At 40.3% G+C, this 18,226-nt stretch overlaps 1 protein-coding gene across 1 annotated transcript in view; it reads left to right on the top strand.

Annotated features, from left to right (window-relative positions):
• Nucleotides 1–293: 293 nt before the first annotated feature.
• TMEM108 (transmembrane protein 108) overlaps nt 294–18,226 on the top strand; it is a gene marked incomplete at both ends in the record, with an annotated part of 87,614 nt that continues 69,681 nt past the window's right edge. The window contains one exon of the mRNA XM_080339762.1: nt 294–333. Coding sequence (XP_080195888.1) covers nt 294–333 — 40 coding nt within the window. The remainder of the gene's footprint in view (nt 334–18,226) is intronic.

Below are 18,226 nucleotides of genomic sequence, written 5' to 3'. Positions count from 1 at the left end.
AAAGTAATTTTCAGTGCATGTATTTTTATACTCTTGAGAATTTTCCCCCTTTTTGGGCACAGCTCTACCCTTCACTGCCAACACATTGGCGAGCATGGCTAACACAAGCAAAGCGCAGTTAGGCAATTTCCCATTGCTAATCAATACAATTTTACTGTGAAACTTTATCTTACCTTGTAATCCACAGGTATAATAGTATAACATATATTTGGTAATAAATAATTTTCTCCTTCTCTTGATTTTTTTGACAGAATCATGAATAAACTGGCAGACCAGCAGGACCACATGATACCATGAAGAGAAGCTTACAGGTCCTCTATTGCCAACTGTTTAGTAAGTAAATATTAATTTTTTTCTGTAAGAAAGGAACTATTCAAATCCTTACATAAAACAGTAATATTTATGCAGGGCACAACTGAGGGAGATCTCTAACCACGTGCCTGGAGGAACCATATTGAAGTTAAATTATCTTGTAAGCTGAGATATTTGAAGATGTATTTAAAAAAATGAGCTGAAGTATCAGCTGATTCTGCAGAGTCTTGTGCAAGAGTAAAAGTGATTTGCTGTGCCTTGCAACTGTAAACACCCTCAGAAAAATGAGATGTAGAAACAGTGGATGGTGGTTGGAAGAAATAATGTAACATCTTTGTAAAAATGATTTTTGTCAAGTTCTTAGTGGACAAAAGGGATCCATCACACTCCACACATCTGGTGGCGGTGTCTCAAGAAAAGATCTGTGAGTGAGGGAAGGGAACTCCAAACTCACGCAGACCTAAATTCTGTGTCACTGCCTGACTAGTTTATTTTTTCAAAGTTTTGGTTTTCAGAAGTGTCCATCCTATATGAAAGTCCAGCAAAAAGACAGAGGTGAAATTTAGACTGTGTAGATGGGGGATGCCTCCCCTGGTTGTGGGAGTAAGGCAAGGTTTTAAGTGTAAACCAGTATAGGCACTGTTCCGGCATTTCTGTAGACTGGCAATTTTCAGTGTTAACATCACAAGCAACAACCTTTCTTCAAAATTTTAGAAATTAAATAAGAATAGATGAAATGTAATTGTAATCACTTGCTGTCATATGTTTTACAAAGGAAATTGCTAATTTACAGTGAGAATCTGAAAATGTTTTTTTAAGTTGTCTCTTCAGCAGAATATCTTGAAGGTAACATATTTTCATAGCCAATTTTGTATGGATTTCTCTTATTCTGGTCCAAGCAAGACAGAAACTAGGAAATTATGTTTAGTATGCATGGAATGAGCAATGCAAGGACTATTACTTTTATTGGCATGTGTGAATATTAAGTCTAACAAATATTTTACAGACTGTTACAGAAATCTAATTAATATTGTATCTTTGCTTGACTCGTTGCCATCAGGGTACAGAGTGAGAGGTTTCTTTTGCTTTGCCAGATTGGCTGTTGTTCCTATTCTTATTTCAACTTCTCCTATGATATAGCAGAAACTCAGCTGTGTCTTCATGACATCTGAGGGGAGACTCCAGAGGTGCACCCAAGATACTTTTGCTCTCATGAGCCCAAAGTTAGGCCAAATGTGCCCAGATGACCTGCCCATTGTGGCAGCACTCCTTTGGCTCTCAGAGGTTGGGTGTCTGGCTGGAGGGAAATTTGGGAAGAGCTTCTCAGGGAGGGCTGTGACCAGAAACCCATGGCCAGCACTGGGGGCTGTGGTAGCTTTACAGTAGCTAAGGACCCAGAATACTTTGTCACATTTTGACATGTTTCTGCATGTTCAATAGTAATTTAATTCTAAAATTATTTTGGTTGCTGGACCAACATTACGTTCATTGTAATGAAACTATGAACTGTATGAATACATTTCTACCAACATGATAGGGGAAAAGAAAGGAAGGTATACTCTGCATCCAACCTATCACAGCATTGGAGACTTTCTGTAAATTTTTTTAATATCATGCTTCCCTGCTTGGCAGCATTCCCCATTGCTATCCCTGCTGCTTTAAACTGCATTTTTCAGGGTAATATGTTGAAGATCTAGACAGAAAATAGAGGAACACAGAAAATGAAGAGGGAAGGACTGACCAACGATATAAATACACATGTATACATATATAGTATGGATAGGCAGTAATATTGTGAACTCCATGGTGTAATTTGAAAAGATGGATTCTGAACATACTGTTTCTAATGACAGATAAATAAACTGCATTATATCTCTGAGTGCAGAAAAACAGTGTACTGAATGTAATTATCATTAACAAATGCAACAGCTGTAGCTATATAAGAGATATTTTGAGCATCTGGAATGAGTCTTTTCCCTGGCTGGTTGGATGGCTGGTCTGCCAGCAGCCTATGGCAAGATCCACCAAGTTACTTAATTCATTTTAAATCAACTTTCTTTTAGATGCCCTGTGGTGTGTTACTTAAGCTCAGTTTTTCCCTGGTTACACCACAATCCTAAAGACAATCTCCAGAGAGTGCATTCTTCAAGCAAAGAAGAAGAAATTGCTTTAATGTGTTTCTTGTAACTGTTCTTTATGCTATAAGAAGAGCCCACAGCATGGTCTTATTTGTTTCGTTTGCACAAAAGAGGGAAAAATGCTGCTGCTATACGGAGGAGAAAAAGACCAAACCCTCAGAGAAAAAGTATGTTCTATTTTGGGTTGATTCACCAATGTCTTATGCTTGCCTGCCTTCTTCATCTGCAACTACAACAAGTGGGTGCCTGGTGCGCCCTCTCTGATGTGGCAGCATTTTCATCTTGTCTGCTGTGTTACAAGTGATTAGTTGAGACTTAGGGCTATGGAGAGAAGCACCCTGTGTGTATACTCTTGGTGAGTCAAAAACTAGGATGACTTGAACAAGGAGTTGGTGTTTTTTGTAGAAGCAGTGATCACCTGGAGAGACAAAGCTGTCTGTGCTTGTGTGAGCATACCTGTGGCTAAGAAATGTAGACAGAAGCAGTTTCATCCTCAAACTGGTGCGTTACTATGGGGCTTGTGACATGTTGGCTGAGTCCCAGCTGTGCCACTGGGCCAGCAGTGGCTGCGTGCTGCTGTGTGTTTGTTTCCACCTCTCTTCATTTGTGTTGCATTCGACAGTGTCTGTGTAGCGGCTGAGACAGGGGGACCCTCCTACTCCTGAGGACTGCTTGGCTTTGGGACTAGAATAAAAGATTTAGGGAGGTGTTTGTCTGTTTTACAGACTAGCGGGATTTGTTAGCTGTATTTTTAAAAGTCAGGCTCATATGTAAATAAGATTTTAAATGTAACATACGTCTTTATTATGGTGAATTTTAGATGAGTTATGTAATCAGTCTGTTGCCATCCGTATTCTTCTGCTGTGCTTTCCGAAAAGAGCATATTCCATCCATTTATGCTGATCAAGAACAGTATGTGAAAATGGCACTAGCAGCAGCTGCTCTTTTGAATATGGTTGTAGCTGGCTTGAATCTGATCCCAGTTTTCAAGAGGCAGACTTTGTAAAAATTGCAGTGCTACATTTGGATGAGGACAGGGGCCCTGGGTGATGATACTTTACCTCTAGTCATTCATAATTTATGAATAAGTAATTAAACGTAACTGTAAAGAAACTGTGCTTTCTAACTGTATCTTCAAAGATTCTATTTAATCTGGAATCTCTAAGACATATTAAAAAACCCCAAACAAACAAACAAAACCCAACCCAAAACCAACCGACCAAAACAAACAAACAAAAAACACCACCACCAAAACCACAAAAAGATTAAAACAAAAAATTTGGAAGAGGTTTCTTAGTGAGAGCTCTTTGAAGTCACTAGCTAGACTGATTTGATGAGGACCAATTAAAGCAAAACATGTGTCCACAATTTGCTGCCATTTGTTCTGGGCACATCTTTATGGATGAAGTTTGTTGTCTCTGTAACGATGAAGATGCAAATGCCTTTCCCATGACACTGAGCTATCTCCATTTTTTATGAAGACCTAATGTGATGATTTAAACTCTACAGCATGAGCCACAATATGTCTGCATTTTCTGTAATAAAACATGCTCTATATAATGTACCGTGCATGCACCGTTCACTAAGGGCTTCCAAGTTGCATACAAACTAGAGAAAAATGTGGAGAAAGGTAAATCGTGAAGCCCTTGGCACACAAACTGTATACAAGACTTTCTCCTTCAGACATTTATTTTCCTGAAATGTGGAAGGGCTTTTATTTTCTGTTTACTTACAGCACCAGTGTCTTATGAGGACCTGTCACCATAGCATCTGGAAACAAATGCCAGTCTGAGCGTTTCTTCACGCCATTATCACTTACTGCGTTTCCAAGCATCACTCTTTCATCTCCGAGGTCTGGCACAATGCCCAGTAATATCAATAGAAAGAGCCTCGTATGGCCAGGCTTGCACCTCTCTGTAGCAAACTGAGCGAAAATGGCAGTGAGTGGTTGTGCTTTATAACACAGGCTGTTCCAAATCTTGTATCCCGGTGCTGTGGATGCAGCTCGCCTTCCTCAGTTATAACGGGCAGCCTGGCTGCCTTTTGACTAAGTCTCTTGTGGTGAAGTTCACCCTGTAGAAAGGGTTAGCACAGGCCACTGTTCCATTTCAGTCTGAAGCAAGTCTAGGGGCTCATCCCCTTTTTCATAAATATTTGATGAGCAATGTGAGTTTTTCAAGTTCATGTTTTAGAGAAGAACCAGTTCTGCCTTCTGAAAAGTGCTGAGCAGGATTGTCTCCTAATGCCTATTGCCTCTAATAGGAACCAACACGCAACAGCTCCTGGTTGTGTTGCCACATACTGTCTGTGAATAATTATGTGATATTAATGAGATGATCTGCAGTGATGACTCGTTTATACAATTATACATGGCTCATTTATAGCAAGTGGGGAGGCATGCAAACAGTACAAAAAAGACTTGTCAGAATCAGGCATATAACCTGTTCTCTGCCCATGACAGTAGATAAGACATGAAGAAATGGATTTATAGGGCAGGTAGCTTGACATTAGACATCAGAAAAAAATGTTTTAGCAGGTTAGGACATTGAAACATTAGAACAAGTTGGTTTGGAGGATTTTAGTCTGCCACTGAAGCACTGAATGGAAAAAAAACATCTCACAGGGGAGACAGAGGTCATCTAGATGATTTCAAAAGCTGCCATCAAACCCTCTGATCCTGTGACCAATAGGTACTGTGTCCTTAGCACAAATGAGCCTGCTTGCTTTGACAGAGGGTTCTCGGTTTGCACGAGCCATGTATAATTAATCCGTGTGATAGAATCACAGAGCTGACGTATGCTAAAGGTACTGGGGATCACTTGATAAAAGATCAGCAGAGAGTCTCTCCCTATCATTCATGAGGACTCACAGACAGAAAAGAAAACAACATTTTTGTTGTGCTCTGTTAGGGTGGTAGGTGTTAGCCTAAGCAAAGAGAGCAGCGGGGAGTGGTTCTCCAGCAACAGATTCCATCTGGTTTGCTTAAAAATTAGAAAGGTGAACAGCCTCTGGGTGTGCAGTGTTTCATGTACAAAGCTTTTTGGGACACTCACTGGGCTGGAGCATTTGTATTGGAGAGTCACGTGCCTTGGTAACAGACTGCCCATCGGGCAGCTCGCAGCAAGCATCCATCAACACTTGCCTTTCCCAGAATTCAATTAAAGGTTGTTGCTTCAGTTTCTCAGCAAAAAAAACTTTGCCTTATTGAAAGAAGCTGCCTTTCTATTTTGTAATCCCTTCCTGGAAAACAGACCTTTGAAAAAGAGCTCTAAAAGCAAACCAATGCACCTTATAAAGGAACAAAATTGACCATGCGTTTTCTTATCAGATGTAGGTTCCAGCGTCCTTGATGTGCCCTTTAGTGAGATTTCAGATGCACACACACAAGAGAGCGTGTTCCTGCTCGCTGCCTGGAAAAGCACAACTCTGAATCATATGGTTCTTGTGATTCTAAACCTGAGATTGTTCCCATGAATACTTTGCTATATTTATTTTAAACTTGCTGGTTCTGTGAACATTCTTGCCTTTAAAGACATTATGGTTTGGTAGCATTTGAGAGATTGCACAAACTCATTAAAGAGTTTCAAGTACATCTCTTGGGGAGGGGATGTTCTGCCTTGTTCTGCCAAGGGCAAATAGAAATTTAGGACATAGCAACCCTCCCAAACAACTAACATGTTGTGAAAACTCTACCACTGTTTTTGCAGATTTGCTGAAACACAGAAAGATGTGGATAGGCCTGGGGCTATAGAACTTCAGGTCATGGTTTAAGTCTTTGACACTGAATTTGGGATAAAAAACCAACAGACAGTTATGTTATTATATTTGCTCTTTCTGTTGGCAAGCAATTTGTGCCTTTGCACATATAATTTGATAGTCTGATTATGTACTTGTCATTAAGTATCTTGAATTATATGCTTGTACTGATACTATTTGCACTAGGACCTTGTAGATTTTCCAAAATTAATGGGACATGGGTAACTCCCTTGTGTTCATATTCATCAAACATTCATACACCAGTTGTGGGACATTCTGGTAACAATGTCCATGACCATTATGCTAGAAGACCAAGAGATATTAAATACATACATATATATATGGATGTTTACCCAAGTTGTAAAATGCTGCAAGGATTTGATTTTAAAATTCCTTTCTGTCTTGTTAAAACAATAATTTGATAGGTCAAAAATGAATCCACAATATTGTTTCCATCTTATGTTGTGAATTATTTGTGTTTTGAACCTGAAGCAATCCCCATTGTACTGTGATGGATCTGTCTAATTGTCTGGTTTAGATTCAGTATTGTTTGCCTCAAGCCTTCGAGAGAGGTTTTAGAGGGAGAGTGAATAGACAGGAGTACAAATTTGACTTTTCACTATTTTCCCTTTCAAAAGTCTATTCATCCATCTCTAATAGAAATGAGACTTCAGGAACAAAGACTTAGCAGCTTGTGCAATTTCACGTGTGTGTCTTTGAGACTCGGTGTCGAGTCAAGCAGAGGAAAAAATGTTACTGATATGCAGACAGGAGCCTAGCGACCATGAAATATTAGTCCTATTGAGTTCAGTGGCGAAGCTCCCATTGACTTTAGTAGTATTGGGATTTTATTCCCAGCTTTCATGTTCCCATCTTGCTTAGATATGTCACATTATAAAAGAAAAATATCCTGTCAGACATGTATTTCCTTCCCCAAAGCCTTCTTTTCTTGCTGGCTGTGCCTAAGAGACATTGGTATGTTTTTGACAATATTGCAATCAAGCTGTAATCCAGCAAAGACAGTTAAATATGTAAATAGAGCTCTTAGCACCAGGCAGACTGCTCCTACAGCAGCCACTAGCCATGGGCTTGAATTGCTGTTGGACTGCGTTCCAGTAATTTGACATCAGAAAATTTTTCTGTCAGCACACATGCTGATGTCTAATGTCCATGAATTATCCAGTGCCTGTGACAGTTTTCTTGTGAGAAAGACAGACAAATGGCTAACTGTTAGATACTTAATATACATTGTTATCTGCGCTGCCGTGCACATGGACGTGTACATTGGTATCAGTAATACAGCGATTTTCATACTGTCGTGTTTAGGTTCTGGAACTTTTGTATGTGAAAAATGTCTTTGACTTTTTGCAAAACCTTTGAACTCTTCTCTGTCCACCCACACCTTGGCTCTCTACTTCCCATTATTTTTGAACAAGGAAGACCTAACTGTGAAGGTTATGCCAGCTTCGATCGCTCACCTATGCATCCATTGGTATCTCACTGCAGGCTGTGTAAATAATTTAGAAGAAATACGCATAAAACCAAGGTCATTGCAGGCTGTAGAAACGATTTGGAAGAAATACATATGAAACCCAGTATCATCAAACTTGGCATCATGTGATGGGTGTTATCCCTCTCTGATCTCTACATAGCAAATATATAGATGTCCTCTACAATACATTTCCGAAGAACTGGAGCATATGCCAAAATTGAAGCACATTAAATTCAATGAAAAGCTTCAAAACTCCACTTGCAAAAAAAGAGTGCTGTGAAGCATCATCTAAGTTAGCCTTTGGAATAAAGCCATTGCTTCTCAAAGCAGTGCATCTGGCTGGTTTTTATTTTGAAGATAGGCATCTACAAAACTTCCTTGACAAACCAAGGCCTATGCATAATTGGTATGAATGTATTGTTTTGTAGTACATTATCATTTTAATATCCTCTGATGCCTTAAACCCAGGGACAGGATGTTTTCCCAAGGTCTGGGAAAAGCCCACGGCCTCATTTCATGTAATTTTGTTCCCCACATTATTCTTGGATAAAAAGGAAGATACTTGTTATGTGTCCACAAAATATGTTTGAAAAGAGACCTTGATGGGAAAAATCCTGTGCCCCTGCCATAGTAACTTCAAACCACTCCTCTACTAGGTTCAAAAAGGGTTCTGGAAATGAGGAGAGAAAGCTTATAGCATGTTACACCCGTTCAGCTAGAGAAGGCTGATGAAATTTATTGGGTCCATATTATGTATTCACTATGCTGTTCTTACTCTGTACTGCTGGTGCATATAGATAAATTTCAAGCCACTGCCATCATCAGTATGTGTCCAGTCCTATGACAGAATAAAGCATACTCTGCATAGAAAGCTAAAATTTTGCTTAGATGGAAATGTTCAGACCATACAACAGACTATGTCTCATTGTGATCTTTCACCCGTGGACCTTCCTTATTGCTAGAAAGGGAACAAGCAATTCCCCGTCATCCTTGAGGAATATTGGTCTTAAATAGCTTGATAACCAATGTCATCAGTAGTTATGAGTCACAGCAGGAGAACCTAAAAGAGTTTGAAAATTTGTGCACTTATACAAGACCTCACATCACATTTCATCGAGGGTTTCAGAGTGAACCATGAAGTATTAGCGACAGTACTTTAGTGTACACTGCATGAAAACCAGCATGATTTCTGGCCAGTTTTTAAGTTCATTTTTTTTTAAGTCCCAGGGCTTTATTGCTGCTGGAATTTCCTCACAGGAATCTGTGAGGGGCTCTCAGTACTTTAAGTTTCTAATTCTTCATGCATTTGAAAAAGGCACTGCTTCTTGAAGTTAGCATCCCATGGGAAGGAGAACAATGACTGTGCAGTATCTTCTTAAGCATTAGATATCACTGGCTCATGTAGAGGCTACAAATTCATTGTGGTATCACAGCTTCTCATTGCTGAGGGCATGGACAATTAACATACAGACACCATAATTAAGATGTCAAAGAGAAGAAAGTAAAGATAACAAACGATGAAAGTACCTCATAAATGGACAACAGTATGCTTGTATTTGTATAGACAGAGTTCATTCAGAGCCTGAAAGCACAGGGAGAGAAAGAAAATGGTTTCAAACCCTGTGATCTTTTGGCCTTGTCTTGGAGGTAGAGTGGAGCAATTATCTCCCGTTTTATGTCTTTTGCTTCGGTAGTGCGCAGACTTGGCAGTGTTGTTCCTTAGAGCAACTGGCCATTTCACCTAGTTCAAAGCTGGTTTGTTCTGCCATTTCAGGAAGGAATTGCTGTTTTTTCTGATCGAGGCCCTATACATGCCTGAGAGCATCATGTCAAATCCCTGCCCCGGGACCTACTTCTTAATGCAGAGGTTGTGAAGCATAAAGTTAATCACATTACAGTCTGTGCTGCGCAGAAGTGCCCTGACAGTTATTGAGGATGAAGCCTGCGCCGGAGAGAGAGAAAGAGCAATAGATGCTTAGGGAAGGAGGATGCTCCAAGACCGATTCCCAGGAGCACACAAGGAAGACGTGCAGGAATGGAATAGTTGCTATGGCTTAATAGGAATGGACACTAGCAGCTTTTTTTCCAAGCAGTGCAATCCCTTAGGAGAGAGATCATCTACAAGATAGAGTAACAGGACCCTGGGTCTCAGCTATGCATATTGCAGTGCATCTTTCCTGGCCCTGGGGAGATTTATGACTGGGACCATTAGTTGTAAAGTCACTGAAAAGCATGTATGTGACTGACAGAGGATCAGATATAAATCCTCTGGCCTCTGAGGTGGAGATGGCTGGACTGGAGGCAATGTAAGACAGAAAGAGAACGCTTAGTGTACGTTGTCCGAGAAAGGGCTTCTATGGGAAAAAGGAAGGTCCTCTCTCCATGTAATTTACAGAGCCAGAGAAATGCTGGGGTGAGTGGTGTGCAGTGTACATACACTTGATTAGCTCTTGTTTCAGGAAAATCTGTTTCAGAAATCAAAGGAAATTCTGAGGAAAATGTCTTAATTTTTATTGGAGGCATCTCTTTACCCTCCTGGCTATTGAGCTTCTCCTTGGCTTACAAGGTACCTTTCTTTATTGGAGTTGCCCAGTATGGAAAATATCCATCTTTCTTGCAAAAGTTGATAATCCATTTGATGACTTTGTGTAGCTATTTGCAGCCCTGAGAAGGCCACTGCCCCCTCCTGTGTGTGTTCCCTGCTCCTGGCCTCATGTGAAATAGGCAGCGAACCCAGCAGCAGGGAGAGCTCTGGGGATGCTGTAGCACCAAACCAGGACATGCAGTTAACTGTGCTTCACTCCTTTCAGAGCCACATGCCTTTCCCACAGTGGTTTTCACTGGTGTATCACAACATTCAGCATTATTGCCCTGGTTCACAGGATCTGTTGTGACCCAGAGCTGCACAGCTCAGTTCAGCGCAGGAGCTTGTGCTTCTCTGGACTCTGGGCTGACCATGCTCCAGAGCAGCTCCATCACAGAAAAAAACAGCTTGAGGCTTACATTCCATTAGCATAAATTGCCAAAGGCCGAAAATATGTTGTAGAGCCGGTGTGGATTGTTAAGCCTCAATACATACTCCCTTTTTCTTGCATCTTCTCCTTTGCTGACTCAGTGGAGGAGAAAAGGTTTAGAGCCTATTTTGTTATTCTCAGAGGATGGCTGTTCCTGATGCAGCTGCAAGAGTGAGGCCTAATCTGCCTCCTAATATCAGAGAGACCTGCGGCTCTTGTTACTGTATTTCTCAGTATCTCCTGGCCCTACATGTCTTATCTGTTGAACTGTAGGCATTTGGGGCTCGGGTTTGACAGTATTTGGATGTGTTGTACAGTGCCGAGCGTACATTAGCTCTTAGTTAGTAATTATAACAATTAATAAGAAATACCATATGGCTAAAAATATTGTAACTCTCAAAAGAATTGTTGGGCCATTTATTTTTTGTGCATATGAGTCTGTGCCTCATTTAAGCCAATTATTTTTCTATTAACAGGCATTGGTTATGCCGTCCTTCTGCTTTTATTTTTAGACGTATTCAGATTATTACACAAAGTGTGAAGAATCAATGAAAAAGAAATCTGTCTCCTAGTACTTGTTTTTTAAAATTAAATTTTGTGGTTGAATAATCCTACATTTAATCCTCAAAGGGATGTGTCCCCTATAGGGAACGTTTTCTGCACCCTCGGGTGCCTGCTGTCAAAATGTCAGAGGATGGGCGACGAATCCAAATGAATTCATTAATCCAAATGCTCATTTGAAAATCAGATGAAGTTTGATTATGATGTTACCAATACCTATCCTAACACATTTAATCACAGATGTGAGATTTATGGAGTAGAGGTATGTTACTCTGAAATTAATTTCCAAATTGCATTCTCCTTTGCAGACAATGGAGCAAAATTATGATGGAGTCTCTCTTACTTGGTGTCTTGTGACTTGGGGGACTGGGAAATCTCCATCTTCAGTGTTTCCAGGTGAAATTTCTGGGTTAGGCAGAGGTGATGCTCTTCAGCGTGGCATGGACAAGTGTAAAGTCTTCTTTGCCCTCTGGATTGAAGGAATTCAAGCTTTATATCCATGGAGGAAAGGAGATTACACATGGTCCTGCTGTATCTCCAAACTGCATATTGTATGTCCTGATTTGTGGACTGGAGGCATTGTCACTGGCTGCGACAAGAGGTTCTGTTCCTATTCAGTGACTGTATTGGTAGGAGTGATATTTCCAGAGCCCGTGCCCTGGCGCAAAGGATACATTGGTGTTTGCTCTGAGTAGCAGCATTCACAAGGGAGTGAAAATCACACCAAGCATTTGGCTCACCTGGGTACTTAAAACTTCGAAGTAGTATTTACAGTTGATTTTTGAAGTAATACATGAGCTTATAGAGGTGTATTTCTCCAGAGTTTAGCTGTGAGTAGAATATGATGTTTGCTGCTGTTAAAGGACTGTCATGCAGTATGTCCATTTCGCAAATAGCTTTGGAAGACCTTTTTCAGATGTGTTTCAAATATTAAGTAGAAATTATTGAAAAGCTTTGAATAGTGCCTTCTGTAATGAGAACCAAAGCACAGATAAGTATATTTTTATTTAAAGAGTGATCTGCTGTGCTGATGGGTACTTGAGGTAGAGGTGTACAGGAAGGTGCAAGTTTGTGTTAGTGTTTTTTAAAAACAATCAAGACTTTCTTTTGTGAAGAATAGTTGTTTTGTGATGAGAGATGTATAAAGATATTGGTTGTTTCAACCTCAAGTGTCACTGGCAGATGAATAACAGGATAGTGAGAAGGATCATAGACTGATCAGCAAGGCTGATTTTTTTTTACCAGTCAGAGAGCTTTGGAGATTGCAGTATAGCATGAAGAATTTATCTAGGTGATTTATCCACAGTCCTTGTGAATACATTACATCCATACTCTGTCTCAACTAGTGTAGAGCAGGTCTCAATATCTACAAATATATTATTAATGTTACTTTTGAAAGCAATGAGTTTTTGCCTAGTTTCAACATCCCTTGTGTTCATGGACTTTGAACATAACTCTAAAACTCACAATAAATCTTCTGCTATTGAAACAATTCTGGGGAAAATATTAATAAAAAAAGACTTTTAAAAATGATGTTTCATAACAATGCTCAGTCAGCCTTCCTGCTGCCGAGAGCTGCTGGCATCCAGAAACAGAAAACTCTATAACAGAGACTTCTGAAAAACAAAGCAGAACAAAACAACAACAAACAAAGGGGGAAAATGGCCTATTTTGATTTTGCCTGTGGTGCTGTCTTCTTGTTTTGGAAGCTTCCATCATAAGATGTGCTTTGTAGGAAAGACGGGGGGAGAAAAGCAAGCTATTCAAAGGCAATGGAGGAGGCATTGCTTCATATTTAGCACATGGCTTTTCTTCTGCATCCATCAGTTCTTAGAATCATAGAATGTCCTGAGTTGGAAGGGACCCACAAGGATTATTGAGTCCAGCTCCTGTCCCTGCATGTGACAACCCCACAGTTCACACCATGTGTCTGACGGCCTTGTCCAAATGCTTCTTGAACACTGTCTGGCTTGGGGCCGTGACACCTCCCTGGGGAGCCTGTTCAGTGCTCCACCACCCTCTGGGTGAAGAACCTTTTCCTAATGTCCAACCTAAACCTCCCCTGGCACATCTTCCTGACATTCCTTCGGGTTCTGTCATTGGTTGCTGTAGAGAAGAGTTCAGTGCCTGCCCCTCATCCTTCCCTTGTGAGGAAGTTGTGAACTGCGATGAGGTCTCCTCTTACTCTCCTTATTGTGCTAAGCAAAACATTTTACTAGATAGAGAGGGGGAACCAAAAGCGGGGGGGTTTTGGTTGCTTTGTTGTTTTTTGCTTGTTTGTTTGTTTGGGTTTTTTGGGGTTTCTTTTTTAGTCAGCAGTAGTGAGGCGACCATGCTCTTCAGGTTTTGGGGGTTTTTTCAGTCGTGGGATCAGTGAGTTCTCCTTTCTGCTTCGCGGTGTAAGGCAGTTCCTCAGCCATCCACCTCCTCCTTACCAGTCACCAGCTGACCATGCTGATATTTGACTTCTGCCCATCCTTACGGATCCATGAATTTTATTATTCAGCATCTGTAGCCAGGAATGAGTTCCCAAAAGAAGTAGCTCCTTTACGGCCACTGAAGGAGGACCCACACCTGGAATTTCTCACTGCAGCATATTTTGGGTGCTCCTTCTGAAGCACAGGGGAAGGAGTCTGGCAGAGCTGCCTGTGTTGCAGCTGACAAAGCCCTTTGGAAACTGCCACCGAAGGAGGAAAAGAGCAGAGCGGGCGAGGGTGGCTCACCCAGCAAGGGAGGGGAAGATTTGGCTCAGCTCAGTGTGGTTCCCTGTATGTCAAAGCTGTAGTAAGAAAGAAAATGAAGTCGTTCCATGAGGCTAGTCATCTATGGCCGCTTTTTCATGCAAGACAAAGCAAAACATATTTTCTACAATGTGTCTGTGCAAGAGTAAGAAACAGTCATGAATTTGGCAGTGAGAAAATTTTCCCTTTATAAAGTTATAAGCTGCGATGATTTCACTTTGACAGCCCTGAAATGCACAAGACACTGAGTTGAGAGCTTTTTAGGTTTGGAAAATGCAAAACTGGTAGGTCTGGAATGAGTTATGGCAGAACACTGTGGAAGCCTTTGATAAATGAGCTTTAGAGATTTACATTCTTAAGTCTGCTTTTCTGAGAAAACCAATATGTATTAGTGCAGCAGGCAGTATTTTTTAATGCAGGAAAGGTAGGATGCAAATAGTATTATACTTGTCATTATATAAGATCAGAAATGCATTAATTTATAATACATGTTCCAATTTTAAGACCCTGTTAATTTCAGTGAATTGGAGTGTTTGGTTTGAAGGGCAAGTGTTTTAATGAAGACATAAATCACCTGTCTTAAGCACCTCTTTTGCCACTTTCTTATATAAGATCAGTAGCTGCATTGGAGGTTCACTGGTATAATTCATAGTGCTTCTGGCTGCTATTGAGGTTGTATTTTCATGACAGGTCTGGGGCTTTGTTACTTATAACATACTGTAAGAGTTATAGATTGGTGACTGTCTATGTACCTCACAGGCTACTGAATTTGCCACATATTGTAGTTTTTTAAAATATTAATTTATTTTTATCCCAATACTTAGTCCAGTTGTCCATTATTCAGCATAAGAGAATTTCAACATGTCTGCCATACATCCATTAAGCACATCTACTACCCTATGGTGCATTCATCAGGCATTCTAGATTTTTAAGATATTGCCTCCAGGGCGAGTTTGCATATGAACTGCATCAATCTTGTGGTTTCTTCCCCTTCTCCGACCCTGTTTTCATTTGTAGAGGACCTTGGCACTGCTGGTTGCCATAGGAACATGGCAGGACTGTTCAACGGGAGAAGTGGAGAGGCAGAGCTTTGCCCATAACTCATTCAGGTTGCTGCCTCCAGGAGATGCCCATCAGCATCAGCAAGGAGCATACTATGGAAACAGTCATCAGTGAATGTGTGGTTGCAGTAGCATTCTGGTGAGGACAGGGGCATTTCAGTATTGCTATTTCTAGCCCCAAAGCCTCTACAGACCCCAGCAATGACCCAGAACCTGTTGTTTAGGTGCTCTGCAAACATAAAGGTGATGGATATCTGTGTGTAAACTGTATACCCTACTGTTTTGTGACCTCCTGGAGAAAATATGTTGCAGTGACACATTTGGCAAAAGTACCGCAGAACTTCTCAAGTAATTGGTGGGGAGACACTGGAGTTACCTAACTATATCTCCTACAGCCCTCTCAGAGAGGCAGAGACTAAACTGTACTGTAGATGGCAAGTCTTCACCTCAAAAGAGTGCTCTGTGGCACAGTTTGGAGATGAAGTAATGGAGGGACCTTGAAAATACGTCTGATTGCTATGCTTCTATAGTATTCCTGTCAGCAGCCTTCTAGCTATTTATTCAGCTTTGAACCGAATTATATTTGTGATGGCTCCTCTCTACAGCCGGTTTTTGTTGATGGAGGGGATTTAATGGGTCTCTTTTTTTAGGGAGCTTTGCTTAGTTCTAAGTCAGTATGCTAAAAGCACCCTTAGGCTGTTTTTAATGTATGTTGGGATTGCAATACTCTACAATACTGCTGGCAGTGATGGAGCACCTGCAGTTTTCATTCCTTTAATTGTGTTTACTAGCATTTGAACAAGAATTAATCAGACTGTGAGGAGAATGCTGCAAAGTTTCAGTAGAGTTGTGGCTACCCAAGCTGCTTCCCTCAAAAAACAATGCCTGTTCACCCCTCTGTGACTATATATGTACAGGCAGTCACTAAATCAAATGCGTAGCCTGAACGAGTGAAGCTCATCCAGCTTGACAAAAGATCCAGAATATGCAAGGAAGAAGAAAAAAAAAAAAAAAAGGATTCTAAACTTCTTTTCTTCAACAATTATTGTTACAACAGATAGAAATCATTAGCATGCTTTGGTAAAAAGGAGTCTGGGTAATTGCAGGTCACTCAACAAAGCAACAGTATGTGTAATAGGAATGTGGAAGCACTGGAAATGAGGATTAATTTCTAGTATTGTTTAGGAAACATTTCACACAAGTGAACAGAGGATGCAGGAGCATGAAAAATGCTGCATTTATTCTTTAATGAGAAGATTTCACCAAAGTAAACCCTGGGATCTCTGGTGCTCCGAGTAACACTTCCAGGTTTCTTTTCAAACTTTTATCTTTCAGTGTATGAGCTACTTGATACCAAATTGTTTCCTTACCATAAAAACCAAGTAAAAGCAGTTTATTAGTAATGCTTTAAGGGGGTCTAAAGATCATATTCCACCTATATTTCTGGTCACACCATTCAAGTTTATTTGATTCACTTAATTGTATTTTCAGTTCACAGAAATAAGTAAGTGCATATTTAGCTTGGTTTAAGTCATTATAACTCGACTGAAAGTAATTACTTTTACATATACTATATAATGTATTTATTTTATGTATTATATTAGTAAAATATGGATATGGTACAGACAAGTATGACCGATATAAACCATTTGGTTATGGGAGCTGTGTCTGGATTTCTTATGTCCTTCTGTCAGGGTTCATGTTGTTGAAAATAGTTCGTTCTTCAAACCCCATTTTTAATTAGCTTTTATGTATACAATGTACACAGTGTATGCAGTACAGTGAGATAAAGAGCACAGTGACTGTGTTTACTCACAATATCCATGTTTGTCCCACCAGCACTGTACTGGGTCCAAGTAAATAGTAGTTAATTTTGACATTTTGGGTCCAAGTAATCCTAGTAAACTTTTGATTCCACCAAAATCCTTGCTGGGAATGCTTCTTGCCCCTGATGCCTATAAAGCTTCTAAGTAGTTAAGTAATGTGCTGTGACTGGTGTTTTTACACAGAATAATTTTCTAGTGTCCTGTTGTTGATGAATATCTTCACTAAGCCGCAGTGTCCATGAACTCATCATTTTATTCTTCTGTTATACAAAAAAACCCAAAACCTGGGTTAGTTGTTTAGATTCAGACAACGCAGGTTTTAATTTAAGCTAGGACATGGTCAGATAAAGCTCATCTTCCAGGCACAGCTTTGCTGCAGGTAACAAAATGCTGATACTGTATTGATTTAGTAGAACATGTATTCACAAAACTTTAAGCTATAGTAGGTATCCAATAAAACACCTTCTTAACAATGTTCCTTCTGTTTTCCAGATTATTGGAAGCATATATGGAAGGTCTGTGCAAGTCATTTTTCGCATGTGGCTACTCACATGAATACTCTGAACCTAAATCCCTCAAGTAGCTCTTAATTTGTTTTCTGGTCCTTGACAACTCCTTTCTTTTGCTAGTACAGCCATTTAGGCATTGTCAGAAGATAGCTGGTGCAATCGGCTCCCACATTCTTGTCTTGGTTGCTCTGATAATTTAATTTTGAGGAGAAAAAATGTAATTTGGTAGATCATCTTTAAATTTATACTGGTGTGAAATGTGATTTAGATTCTTCCACACCCGTTCCAAACTGATCTACTAAATTATTTTAATGTTTTTATATCCATTTCTTGCTGCATTTGTTTAAAATTTTGCCTGTTTACACTAGTCCTAGATAGTAAGCAGCTATCTAAGCTGGTTGATTGTCATGTGAGAGACCAATAGTGGACACTGGCAGGGGTAGGATGCTTCAGAGGAAAATGATCCCCTGAAGTATGACAATTTTGCGGCCATACAAGCAGTGCACAGCCCAAGGAGGAAAGTTGTATGGAGTGACGGATGCCTCTAGTTGACTTCTCTGTAGGTGCAGGGGGAGCAGATGGTGGGCACGGTAATGCCCAGCCATATGATTTTAGGTACCTTTGCCCCCTCGGCATGGCTGTGAATAGTAGTGAGGCTGGGGTCTTGTGGGTTCCTTTGCCATGGCACAATGTGCTTCTCTCAGCACAGCTAAAAGGAAAAAAAAACCAACATAGCCTCACAAACATCTCTGGTAATTCAGACACAGACACAGTTATGAACAATTAGAAAAGAATAATGTTGTGCATTATTTCTTC

The sequence above is a fragment of the Nesoenas mayeri genome (genome assembly GCF_963082525.1).
Source record: "Nesoenas mayeri genome assembly, chromosome: 2".
In the NCBI taxonomy this organism is placed as follows: domain Eukaryota; kingdom Metazoa; phylum Chordata; class Aves; order Columbiformes; family Columbidae; genus Nesoenas; species Nesoenas mayeri.
Note: the sequence above shows the minus strand (reverse complement) of the source record. Positions and strands in the feature narration are given on the sequence as shown.